The 12,730-nt window shown below is 38.7% G+C and overlaps 1 protein-coding gene across 1 annotated transcript in view; it reads left to right on the top strand.

The window, feature by feature from the left end:
• LOC122836049 (voltage-dependent calcium channel subunit alpha-2/delta-4-like) overlaps positions 1–12,730 on the top strand; it is a 67,827-nt gene that overhangs the window by 52,530 nt on the left and 2,567 nt on the right. Inside the window, exons 32-37 of the mRNA XM_044125694.1 lie at positions 7,710–7,780; positions 7,861–7,936; positions 8,107–8,159; positions 8,384–8,439; positions 12,071–12,091; positions 12,219–12,336. Coding sequence (XP_043981629.1) covers positions 7,710–7,780; positions 7,861–7,936; positions 8,107–8,159; positions 8,384–8,439; positions 12,071–12,091; positions 12,219–12,336 — 395 coding nt within the window. The remainder of the gene's footprint in view (positions 1–7,709; positions 7,781–7,860; positions 7,937–8,106; positions 8,160–8,383; positions 8,440–12,070; positions 12,092–12,218; positions 12,337–12,730) is intronic.

The following is a 12,730-nucleotide window of genomic DNA, read 5'->3' as shown; positions in this document are numbered from 1 at the left end:
CATTCCTGTTCAATCAATTATTTAAGTTTACTTCTATAGCACATTTCAACACACACACACACACACATATATATATATATATATATATATATATATATATATATATATATATATATATATATATATATATATATACATTCTAGATCACTTTATGATATAAAGTGTTCAAAAACACTTTAAATCATAAAACAAAACTGTTGTCTAATGGCAGACAACACCAGCAGAAAAAGGTTGTCTTATGTACCTGCCTACACACAAATTAGACTAACTAGACAATCTGCATGTATGCAGAGTAGTGACATTGAGATAATGACAAAATATCAATCTAAAGTTTTGTGCTAACAGTAACATAAGTAATCATAATATTTTTGGCACTTTAAATATTTTTAAATAAATGCTTTTTATATTTATATTTGTAATTCTGTATTACTCCATGAGTGGTTATCCCTTCTTTCAAATTCAAAAATACTTTATTGATCCTATAAAGGAAATTAAATTTAAAAATAGCTTGGGTCCTCTACCACAGGCCTTGGAGTGTGAGTGGTCTTCACAGTATATTAACAGTTCCCAATGGTGTGCTTCTCTGTATCAAGAGGTCTGATGATGTATTGTTTGAGCCACTCTTCCAGTTTAGGGTCATTACCCCAAGGGTTTCAGTGACCACAGGCACTACTGTTGCCCACACCTTCCACACTCTTTTAACCTTTTGCATGGCATGCATTATTAATTCATCTTTAATATTGGGGCTGATTGGGCCCTAATGATTCCAAAACAAAGAGTTATCTTTTTACATGATATGTGGACATAATTCTTCTCAGAAAAATATTTATTCCTTTTAAATCACCATGTTTAGCACCATGGTAAATCTCTACAGTTGCCAACTTTTGTAAACTTACAGCACAACAATAAACACTGAACATCTTGGGTCTAGCCTGTAATATGTAATAATCTTCCACCACCACTAAGTCATCATATGGACACCCAATCCCATGTAGAGCTAAATTTATTATTGTGGGCTAGACAGCCCAAAATAAGTCATCCACTTATGTGGATTGGCCTCTATTGCTACGGTACTAGGCACCTGCTTGTGTGCCACCATAAATACCACCTCTGTGCTGTGTTTCAGTCTAAGCCTTTTTGTCCATTGGTAGTATTGTTTGCTCGCTATTGTAAAAACACCCTGTTGTTATGATTATGCATCATAACAAAATAGCAAAGTATAAAAATATTTACAAAAATCAGTCCAAATACACAGTATCAAAACAAGAAGGAACTTTTGTCCAAACAAAAGCTATATTTCCCCAGAAAGGCAGGAATGAAAGTTAAAAAGTTAAATTCTCAATGAAAGAACAGGGCTACTCCAATGTGCTACAACCTTGAGAGGCACAATTTTCCATTCATCATCAGCAGCATTTGAATTCTTATATCAGTGGACTGAGTTTCCTCCCTTTTCCATCTTATCATTCCAGCATGGTATTTGATAACTGTCAATGCATAGCTGTTGATTGCTGGACCTTGTTTCTCTCATTGGACTTGCCTTACTTATTGTAGGTACAGTAGTTTGCAAAAGTATCCATAGCCCTTGAACTTTTCCATATTTTCTGACATTACAACCGCAAACATATTTTTACAGAATTTTATGGGAAAGACAAACACAAAGTGGCATATAGTTGTGGAGTAGAAACAAAACTATACATGATTCAAAACATTTTCTGCAAATAAAAGCTGAAAAGTGCAGTGTACAAAATCTTCAGCCCCCTTTCCCTAAGTGCAACCAATTGCCTTCAGAAGTTGCCTGATGACTGCTAATGACTAAATAGTCCACCTGTGTGTAATCTAATCTCAGTATAAGTTAAACTCCCCTAAGACTGCCTCAAAGGTTAGTTAAGAGAATATTGGGAAGCAAACAGCATCACAAAGTCCAAGGGACACACCAGACAACTCAGGGACAAAGTTGTGGAGAAGCTTAAAGCAGGCTTAGGTTATAAACAGGTTCCACGAATCATCTGGAAATGGAAAGAGAATGGCACAGCTGTGAACCTACCAAGACAAGGCCATCCACCTAAACATAAAAAAGTCCCATTTGCAATTTGCCAGAAGCCATGTTGGGATACAGCAAAAACAATAAGACAAAACCAAAATTGAACCTTTTGGCAAAAATGCAAAGCATTACTTATGGTGGAGAATGGACACTGCACATCACTCTGAACACACCTTCCCCACTGACAAACATTTATTTTCTTCATTCTTGATTGTAAGATGGATTGAGCCAAATACAGGTCAATCTTGGAAGAAAACCTGCCGGAGTCTGCAAACGACTTGAGGCTGGGGCGGAGGTTCACTTTCCAGCAAGACAATGACCCTAAACATTAAGCCAGATCTACAATGGAATGGTTTAAAAACATTCATGTTAGAGTGGCAAGGTCAAAGTCTAGACATAAATTCAACAGAGAATCTTTGGCAAGATCTGAAAACTGCTGTCAAGTCAAGTTTATTTGTATAGCACATTTCAGCTGGAAGGCAGTTGAAAGTGCTTTTACATCAAAGAAACACAGAACTAAGAAGTCATACAAGTAACATACACTGTGTTCCAAATTATTATGTAATTGATATCTTCTCAGATTTTATTAAATGGTCAATGGAAATGATGGTCAGTATGATTGTCAAGTCAAGAACTACTACAGTATAAATAAAATTTTACTGAACAAAGCTCCCAAGGAGAACAGTATTTTTTCAAAAAGAAACTCAAAATGCACTGTTCCAAATTAATATGCACAGCAGATTTTCTAAACATTTTATGGATTATAAAGAACTGCAAACAGTTCTCTGAACTAATCAATATTTGAATGTGCAGCATCACAAGTACTAAAATCAAAACCTAATTCAATCAAAAACCTCTTAATAGACTGAGTTACGTGTTCACATAGGACCCTTCTTTGATATCACCATCACAATTCTTGCATTCATTGAACTTGTGAGCTTGTGGATAGTTTCTGCTTGAATTTCATTGCAGGATGTCAGAATACCTTCCCAGAGTTGCTGTTTTGATATCAACTGCATCCCACCCTTAGATCTTCTGTTTGAGGAAACTCCAAAGGTTCTCAGTAGGGTTGAGGTCAGAGATCAGAGGAGGATGGTGACCTCACCATGAGTTTTTCCCCTTTCATGCCTATACACAGTGGCCTTGCAGCATAAGATGATGCATTGTCATGCATGGAGATGATTTTGGTATGGAAGGTATGGCTCTTCTTTCTGAACCATGAAAGAAAGTGATCAGTCAGAAAGTCCATATACTTTGCTGAGGTCATTTTCAAGCCTTCAGGGACTCTGAAGGGGCTGACCAGCTCTCTCCACATGATTTCAGCCTCCACTACCTCCTTGTTGATGTCACAGCTGTTTTGGAATTTGGTGGCCATCCATCATCAATCTACTACTGCGAACATCTGGACTATCCAGGGTTGCACATCAGTCATCAGTGAACTAATCTGTTTGAAAATCAATCTTCATGTACAGTTGGGCCCACTGCGACCGGTTCTGCTTGTGAGCTCTGGTTAGAGCTGCCAAATAGTAGGTTCATGCACTGCAAGCCTCTGGAGGACCCTTCACCTTGTGGTTCCAGCTTCAAGTAACTGCTTGCTGCTATGTAAGGGCATTTTAACAGCTGCTCTCTTAATTTGATGAATTTGTCTAATAGAAACCTTCCTCATTCTGCCTTTATCTATACAAACCCATCTTTGTTCTAAATCAGCCACAAATCTCTTCACAGTACAATAATGCTTCAGTTTCAGTTAAAATATTTGATGTTTTCATATCTTGTCATATAGCACTACACTATCTGATGATTTTGGTCAGCAAAGAGATCCTTTCTCTTTCCCATATTGCTTGAAAGCTGTGGCCTGCTTAATAATGTGGAACATCCTTCTTAAGTAGATTTCCTTTAATTAAGCTCACCAGACAAACTAATCCGAAATTAATTATAGTGATTAAAAGAGCCCTGACACACAATACCATCTATAAATTTAATAGCACAACAAAAAATGTAATCTTTATAACAGTTAAATCCAATTTGCATAATAATTTAGAACATGGTGTGCATTCACCTTAAGAAAGAAAAACAAAGAAATTAAATTCAAAGTAAAATCAAAATTAAAATCAAATATAATGATACATGTACCTTTGATTAAGATTCAGAAACAATTGTAAATAGTTGTGTTTTTGCCTTGATTTAAAGGAATTCATTGTTTCAGCTGTTTTCAAGCTTTATTCAAGATTTGTGGTGCATTGAAGCTAAATTCTGCTTCAAAATGCTTGGTTCTGGTTCTATGGATGCAGAGCAAGCCAGAATCAACAAAATGTTAGCAGTGGAGTGTATAAATAGTTTGGTGAAAAAATGGCTCTCTTATGGTTTATATTTCTTTTAATCCATGCACTTATGTCACACATTTATTAGTCATAATATTTTAAATAAACAATATTTGACCAAAATATATATTCATTTCTGTATCTTATAGCACAGAATAATCATATTGCCAACTCATCCCCAGTGTAAATTGCAAGACGTGAATTAGAAGGACACTGTAGTAATTAGCAGGACCTTCCGGTAAACAACCAATCAGATTAAGACCTTGTGTGAATATTCATGAGGTCCTGCTATTACACAAACCTGCCATAGGGGGCACTGTGGTGATACACAGATTATACACAAAATCAGGTTTATGTGTATTAAGCGGACATCTCGTTTTTTTTGCATTTTTGGGGTTAATAGACCAATAGAAACCTTTCTACGTTTTTAGATTTTTCTCTGTTTTAGCAGGACACCGCTCCTGTCCTGCTAATTCAAAATGTCCTTCTAGTGTGGTGTGTATTCTGACGAAATGTCCTGCTAAATCACATATACCAACGCACACACACACACAGTTGCTTGTGGCATAAAGGACAGGTGTATTTGCTAGTTACCAGCACTTTTAGTCTTTCGGGATTTAGTTAGAATCTGCAAATTGTGCATTTCTTTCATGCATCAAATAGTACAGCTTGTTCTTAGACTTATTAAATTATGTCAGTAGACTTTTTACGTGGCTGATTGGGGTAGGATTTGTAAAATTTTAAGTTCCAGAGCAGTTTGTGTAGAAGTGTAATATACTGAAGACAGAAATGGATTAGGAATCTGATGTCCACATTACAGCTGCCTGTGAGATCCGGATTAACTGCTAAGAGTAATAGCATGAGGATTAATCCTAAACCCACCAAGTTGCTATAAATATACTTATTCACCACATTCACACACATACTCAGCTATAATTTACAAAACAGATAAATGATTCTATTTAAACCTTTTTTTAAATCAAAAATTTTTAATCTGTAAGGTTTAGACTTACCAGCGAAGTGGTGTTCAGATGTAGAAAATACAACTACCCAGAAATAGTAGATGAAAACTGAGAGTTTCAGAAGAAGCTCTCAGTTTTCATTTGCATGTTGACTGTATTCCCAGTGGCATTACTAAGCATATGACAAAGTGCTGCTTTGATGTATTTGCTGAGCTCTGAGTTTTGCAGGCAGCTGTGGAAACACTAAGAATCTACCAGGCACTACACCACCGTTCCGTAAACATTGGGCCTATAGAATATTGCAATGAACAGTTTTACAGTAGAGAAATGACATCACTACTTATAAGAATAAACAAGAGCAGAGAAAATTGTAGGGAGCTGTCATGTTAGTTTGGATTCTCCGAACCCACATGTAAAAGAAACTCTCAGGAGAACCGTTAAAGGATTTATTTGAAAATGATCGGTTGGTGTATGGCACAGGGGTGCTTGGTCCGGGAGGTTGGTCTGGTTGCTGGAATGCTCGCTCAGGGAACACAGCGGGACGGGCAGGAATGAATACTCCATATTCTCAGTCAGGGCAGGAGACCTCGCATTACGCGTGAGACCTCAGGACGTCAGGCGCCTAGGAATAACAAGAAAGGACAGGATGGGTATATAAGCGGAACAGACTCGAACACCACTTAGCTCTAGAACCAGATATACCAAAAGGTGACAACACTCTGGCAGCGAGGTGCCGGGGATCCGCTTCCTGTGGGAAGAGCGTGTGACAACGCCCATAAGCTCAGACACCACCTAGGAGGAAATCAGAAGAACTGCTGATCCTGACAGGAGCATGGCGACCCAGCAACAAACAAAAAAGGCTTGAGCAGAAATTTTAAGTTTGTGTCGCTAAAATGTTAACTATAGTCTCCAAATACCTGTGATTCATCCTCTAGATTAGAAACTAGAAAACTGAAGGAATTAAATGTTTTTCTATAAAAAAATAGATTAGACAAGTTTACTTTGAAAAGTCTTTTCAGAGAACTAACACCAACATTCTTAAAGTGCTTTAAAATTTGCTCCTTGAACCATTAATGACAATGCTAATTGTTTATGAGTGCTACAGCTTATTGCTGAATGAACAGGGGAAAGGATCAACATGATTAGCAGAGCTTTTAGCTTCTGCCGTTTGCATGGTATGGTAGATATTTGTCCATTTATGATCTGACCAACCAGTCGTGATTCTGGGATGACGCCGAGCTCTTAGATCATAACGTCCAGCACAACCTGAAGCTTGGCCAGACTCCATCTCATCAGCTTGGGTCTCATCAGGCATCCGTGAGTGGCGAATGTCATTCGGCACATCACAAAACACATCACCTGGAGGGGAGGTGTCAGTCTGAGGGGAACCGTCCTCCAGGTCATCGTCCATGTCCTGTGCAGCCGCACTGGCAGTCCTTTTGCAGCTGGCAGAGTTCCAAGTATGGAAAGCCTGCATGTTCACAACATGGAAAACTCCAGCATTGGCTCCAGTTTCAACATCAACCAGTCTGCAGTTCACATCGCTGAATTTCTGACTGACATGGAAGGGGCCTTTGAACAACAGTGCCAGTTTAGCTGTAAAATTAGCCAAAGCATCAGACCTTGGGTGAGACTTCCCTCGAACAAGATCACCAATCCCAAAAGCAGAATGGCGGTGTCTCAAGTCGTAGTAGTGTCTTTTATGGCTGAGATCCAACGCAGCCCTGGCGTGGTGATGGGCATCCCTGAGGGTGGCTCTCAGAGTTTCTGGATACTGCACAGATGTGGTTATCCAGTCCATCACAGCTTGGTTGAATGATTAGATCGAGAGACGTGTCCAACTCATGACCATACAACATCATGATGTTGCCCATCCATGGATGGGCAAAGACCTGTGCTGTCATGCGGGGCTGTGCGAAGTGCAAAACAGACTTGTGGTAGAAACCTGACCCAAGCGGTGTGTTTGTCACTCATGTAGGCACGGATAGCTGTTTTGAATGTCCTGTTCACACACTCTGTCGCATTTGTTTGCGGGTGATAGGCTGTAGTAAGCCTGTATGTTGAGCTAGTATGTTCAGCTCACTAACAAAAGGAGAGCCTCTGTCTGAAATAAATTAGGTGGGGCTACCATGCCTAGCTAGGCCTGTCACAATAACAAATTTTGCTGAGCAATTAATTGTCACATAAGTATTGTTACAGGTGAACACAGACTGGATCTTCTGTGTTATTGTGCTCTGACTTGTATTTTTTACATTCTGACAGAAACCAGAAGAGCAGTAGGCCTACAGTGATGCCCCTGTTTGCTAAATGCTAACAATAATTTAAATAGAACTATGCTATATGTTTATGTTATGGGAGTGCAATAAAACACAATATTCTTTGCAGGTTGGTCGTTTCTTTGGGGAAGTGGATGGGTCCGTTATGGCTTCACTGATCAAAATGGGAATGTTTAAAAAGTAGGACCTTGTCAGACACCATTCAGCTGAGCTGTTCTGTCTGCTGCCAACCTTAACCCAACCTGAATGTTTATTTGCAGAGTGTCTCTGTTTGACTACCAGGCTATGTGCAAGAACAGCCACCATCATGCCAGCAGTGCTCGACCTTTGCTTAGTGTAAGTCTCTCAGCACACTTAACAACTTTTGATATAATATAATAGAGTTCTGACAACATAGATCAGAATGAATCACAGCAAATCATTTATTATGACTGTTATTATTATTGTGTGTAGTTCAACATATTTTTTTTCCTTCGAAATCTGGCAAATTCCTTCCTCCTGTTTAGCCATTCTACATGATTTTGGCTTTGATGAGATGGCTCTTCTCCAACGCTTTGATGTAAGTATCTGTAATGGAGGATCAGTGTCGTGTACTCTGGGATTACTGTGGATCTGATTTCCACCACTCAAACATTGGTACCAAAGAAAGTTTCAACTGTTGGGTCAGTAACAGGGAAGACAATTAGACTGGCCCCAACCCAGCATTTTAATGTTTACATTCAGTGACTCCTGGTAAATCAAACTACTGTTTTTTTTCTAAGGTGTGTCTGTTTTATCCTTTAGGTTTGTGCTGGACTTCAACTTCTGCGGTCTATGGCACTCTGACTATTTTGTTGATGGTAAGATGAAGTTAATATTGTCATCAATCTCAGTTATTGTATATTTTTAAGCTCTCCCAAACACAGTTAAAAAAGGAAAAGTCTTAATAAAATATTTCAAATAAAAATGAGTGTACTCATCAAAAAATGCTAAGCTTTACATAGGCCTGTCACGATAAATTTTGCTGAGCGATTAATTGTCTCAAAGATTATGCAATAAACTATAATATTGTTTGAAGACCGTTTTACACTGATTTAATGGACATGATGTAATAATGCATGCTATTTCCTGATAGATACACTTTATTTTCAAAAGAACAGTTAACACTGGAACTGAAAAACAAAATAAAAAAACAACCAAAAACAATAATAAAATATATTATCAGTCTCCATTAACAAAAATGTACTAGAATAAAAACCAAACATCATAAACCAAAGTGGAAATAAATACTGCATTCAACCAAAAGAATGCAGGTTATGAAGTCTATATATTATATTGCCCTTCAGTAATCATTTAAATTGAAATGATGGGCATGTCCGGGTGCCTGATGCAATAGTTTACACTACACGATTTTTTGCCACAATTTTCCGCTTATGACAATCTTAGAACTTTGGGTGTTCTAAGATTGTGGTTTGCAATTTCGTAACCGATCATCCTGTAGTGTGTGGTAGATCTATGTGGCCTCTCCGATCTAAATCAGGGGTTTATCCTCAACTGAGAGCGTTATCACAGCCCATTGCATGTGACAGGTAGCCAATCAGAAAGCGTGGATTCTCCTCCTGCTTTCTGAGGGGAAATTATAGAGGGGAATCCCAAACAGTTGACAGCAACACGAAGTCCAGCAGTCATTGGAGATGATATGTGGAAACAACATTAATGTTTATTCAACATTTCCTGCAAAGAATATAGAAATGACGAGGGGAGGAGTTGGAGCGAAATTGCTACCAGTTGATAAACCCGGTAACTTTTCAGCTGTTCTTCGTTAACGTGCCATAAATAGGTTATAATGATTTTCATTCAGTCAGGACTGACACTAGCTACATGCATTGCAGGTAGATTGTAGTAAAGCATTGATTAATGCCTGGTTTTAAAATTAGTTAACTGGACTTGTGGCCGGCTGCACGGTGGCGCAGTTGGTAGAGCTGTTGCCTTGCAGCAAGAAGGTCCTGGGTTCGATTCCCGGCCGGGGCTCTTTCTGCATGGAGTTTACATGTTCTCCCTGTGCATGCGTGGGTTCTCTCTGTGTTCTCCGGCTTCTTCCCACAGTCCAAAAACATGACTTTCTCTAAATTCTCCCTAGGTGTGAGTGTGTGTGTGAATGTTTGTTTGTCCTGTATGTCTCTGTGTTGCCCTGTGACAGACTGGCGACCTGTCCAGGGTGTACCCCGCCTCTCGCCCGGAACTCAGCCGCACCAGCAACCCTCCTGACCCCATTAGGGACAAGGGTGTATAAACAATCAATGGATGGATGGATGGATGGACTTGTAGCCATCATTTTGTGCTCGTATTGTTGGACACCACACGGCACGATCAAACCCGATCGAAGCGTTATAACTAGGATTTCTGTCGGCTAATGTTTGGTCTCTCAGGTTTTGAAAATGAGCCGACAATCGGCCGACAGCTCTAAGATTGAGTAGTGTGTTTATCACAACAGGCCTAGCTATACATGAGAACTCTGTGAAGTCAGTTTAGTCAAAAAGCGTTATAAACTGATTGCAATGGATGTTGCACCGAGCATCCATTTTTCCAATTTGAGATGAGTTTATTTCATAAAATGTTCCATAATTTGTTTCTTCTTCTCTTCATTGTCTTCCTGTTAAATCTAGAATAAAATATAAAATCCTCTCAATAACCAACTTCATCATACACCAGAGACCTGATTGGTCCATATATTCCTAACAGAACACTTTTCTCTCAGACTGCAGGTTCACTGCTGGTTCCTAGAATTAGTAAAAGTAGACTATGAGTCAGATCCTTTAGTTTTCAAACTCCTCTGCTTGGAAACAGCTCCCAGTTTTAGTCTGTGACACAGATACCCTGTCTTGTTTTAAAACATTCTATTTAGTTTAGGCTATACTAGCTTATACGTAGTACGGTTATAGTAGTTTAGGCTATCCTCTGTAGCTTTGCCACAGAGGATAGTCTGCAGAAAGACAAACTGACCATTTCTCCTGGATCTGCTTGTCTCCAAATTAACTTAGTTGCTGTTATTTCAACTTTAAGCTTCATGTTCTCTCTGTCTGTTACTCTTCATTACAGCCACATCTGATCTGGTAGTTTTAATGTTTTCTTTCTATACATGATACAGTTGATCCTGTTTTTCAGTGTTTAGCCCAATCTCCTGGAAAGTTGCTGGTCAAGTTTTTGTTGTGACTAACTGCATATCTTCTCTTTTACCCTCTAGCCTTTAAATCCAGCTCATAACTCATCTCAGATGTGCTTCTCTCCTAGATGAAGCTACTAAGAGAGCTACGACTACCATTAATGTCTTCTTTTTTACTTATACACAGTATTCCGGAAATAGAGCTCCTATTTCTTTTTTGTGTGTATGCTGTGTATTCTCAAACCACTAGTCGGTGGATTGCTGCAAAGTTACTGACATAATGCAGGTCGTTGTCTGTTGTTTCTATATCCAGGAGTGAATGCAGGAAGTCAATGACTCGATGCAATCTGCTGGACTTCTTAAAACAGAAAATATCTTGAACCAATTTTTTAATAATTAGAACCGGAATGCACTGCACGCTAACTAGGCTCAATTAGAATGTATGTATGATTGGAATGTTTTTAGTATTTTTTTTTATTTGGAATTTGGAACAATGTTTGTGATCATCTAGATCACAAACTAAAGTATTTAGATGAGTCTGCATCCAAACACAGACTCAGTGAAACCAATCATGTGACCGCTTCTGTTTTGTCAGCTAGATGGATTAGATTATTTTAATTATTTCTGATACTTTTTATGATGATTGTGTTGCACTTTCTTTGTTTGTATTAGATTTATTGACATTTGTGAAGTTAAGTCATTTTAACCTTGTTTTGTAAACATGCAGTGAATAAATCAGTTTTCAATCAGTTTTTTGCACCAGAGTTAAGAATATATAAACACGTTTTCAGTGAGTCTCTTTTATGTGTATACTTGAAATTTTGAATTGACTTTTATGACTGTATACAAAATATGTTTTGCGAGGGAATGCAAAACATCTTGAGCAGTAACACAATAACTCCTACAAAATTTTCTTTTGCAAGGGAATGCAAAAGAAGTTTTTTTTCCCCAAGCTCCCTAGGGAACTCCGTAAGATATGGACGAGACTGAGTGAGCAGTTGTTGTCTTGCTGCAGTAGATTCAGGCTTATCTGTTGCTCCAGGTATCATTTCAATAGGGAGTGTTCATAGCTAATGACAGGTGCTGCTTCATTAGTTCTTTTTTGTCCAGAAACCCAACTCATTCCAAAACTGTGATAATCATGATATCTGGAGATGTGATATTTTTGCTTTACGTTTTGTCATATGACAGCTATATCTCTCATTTTCAAATGCAACACGCTGTTTCATTTTCATCATCATCATCATCATCATCATCGTCGTCATCATCATCACTTCCAACACCATCCTCTCACTCTGTGTGGTCACTGCCATTCTCCATGCATTCAGCCAAAGCTGGCTATCACACATGTGAGTACAGCATGCCCGAGTATGTGGTGGTATTAGGACAACTACTAAGAAAATCCTGTTTTAAATTTATCTCATCTGAATTGATCAGAAATGTAAACTTTTGCATCTTGTGCTTTTGTATTTTCAGCTCATAAGCAAAAGAAAGTGGATGCGCTGCAGCCCTGTGACACTGCATACCCCGGCTTCATGTATGACTCATCGGTCAGGGAGGCCAACAGTCTGATCAAGTGTGGACGCTGTCAGAAGTAAGAATATTAACACACACACGTGCTTGCATAGCTATCTTTGTTGGGACTTTCCATTGACTTCCGTTCCTCTCTATAGCCTAAGCCTTACCCTTATTCTAACCCCAACCAGAACGCAATTCACACCTTGTCCTAATTCTAAGCCCTGACCCAAAAATAGTGTTTCCCCTTGTGGGGACCTTGTCCCCACTAGGAGCAGTAGATCCCCAGAATGTAGAACTTGTCAGGAAAATGGTCCCCACAAGGTATTACAAACAAAAATACACACACAAACCTTAAACTTTCCATTAGCTTCCTGTTTTCATGGCCTATTTCTTTATTCAGATCATCTTTATCAGGGACCAAACTGCACTAACATCTTAAAACAAATTTTAATATCAGATATACCTTAGGT

The sequence above is a fragment of the Gambusia affinis genome, linkage group LG08, assembly GCF_019740435.1.
Source record: "Gambusia affinis linkage group LG08, SWU_Gaff_1.0, whole genome shotgun sequence".
NCBI classification, from domain to species: Eukaryota; Metazoa; Chordata; class Actinopteri; order Cyprinodontiformes; family Poeciliidae; genus Gambusia; species Gambusia affinis.
Note: the sequence above shows the minus strand (reverse complement) of the source record. Positions and strands in the feature narration are given on the sequence as shown.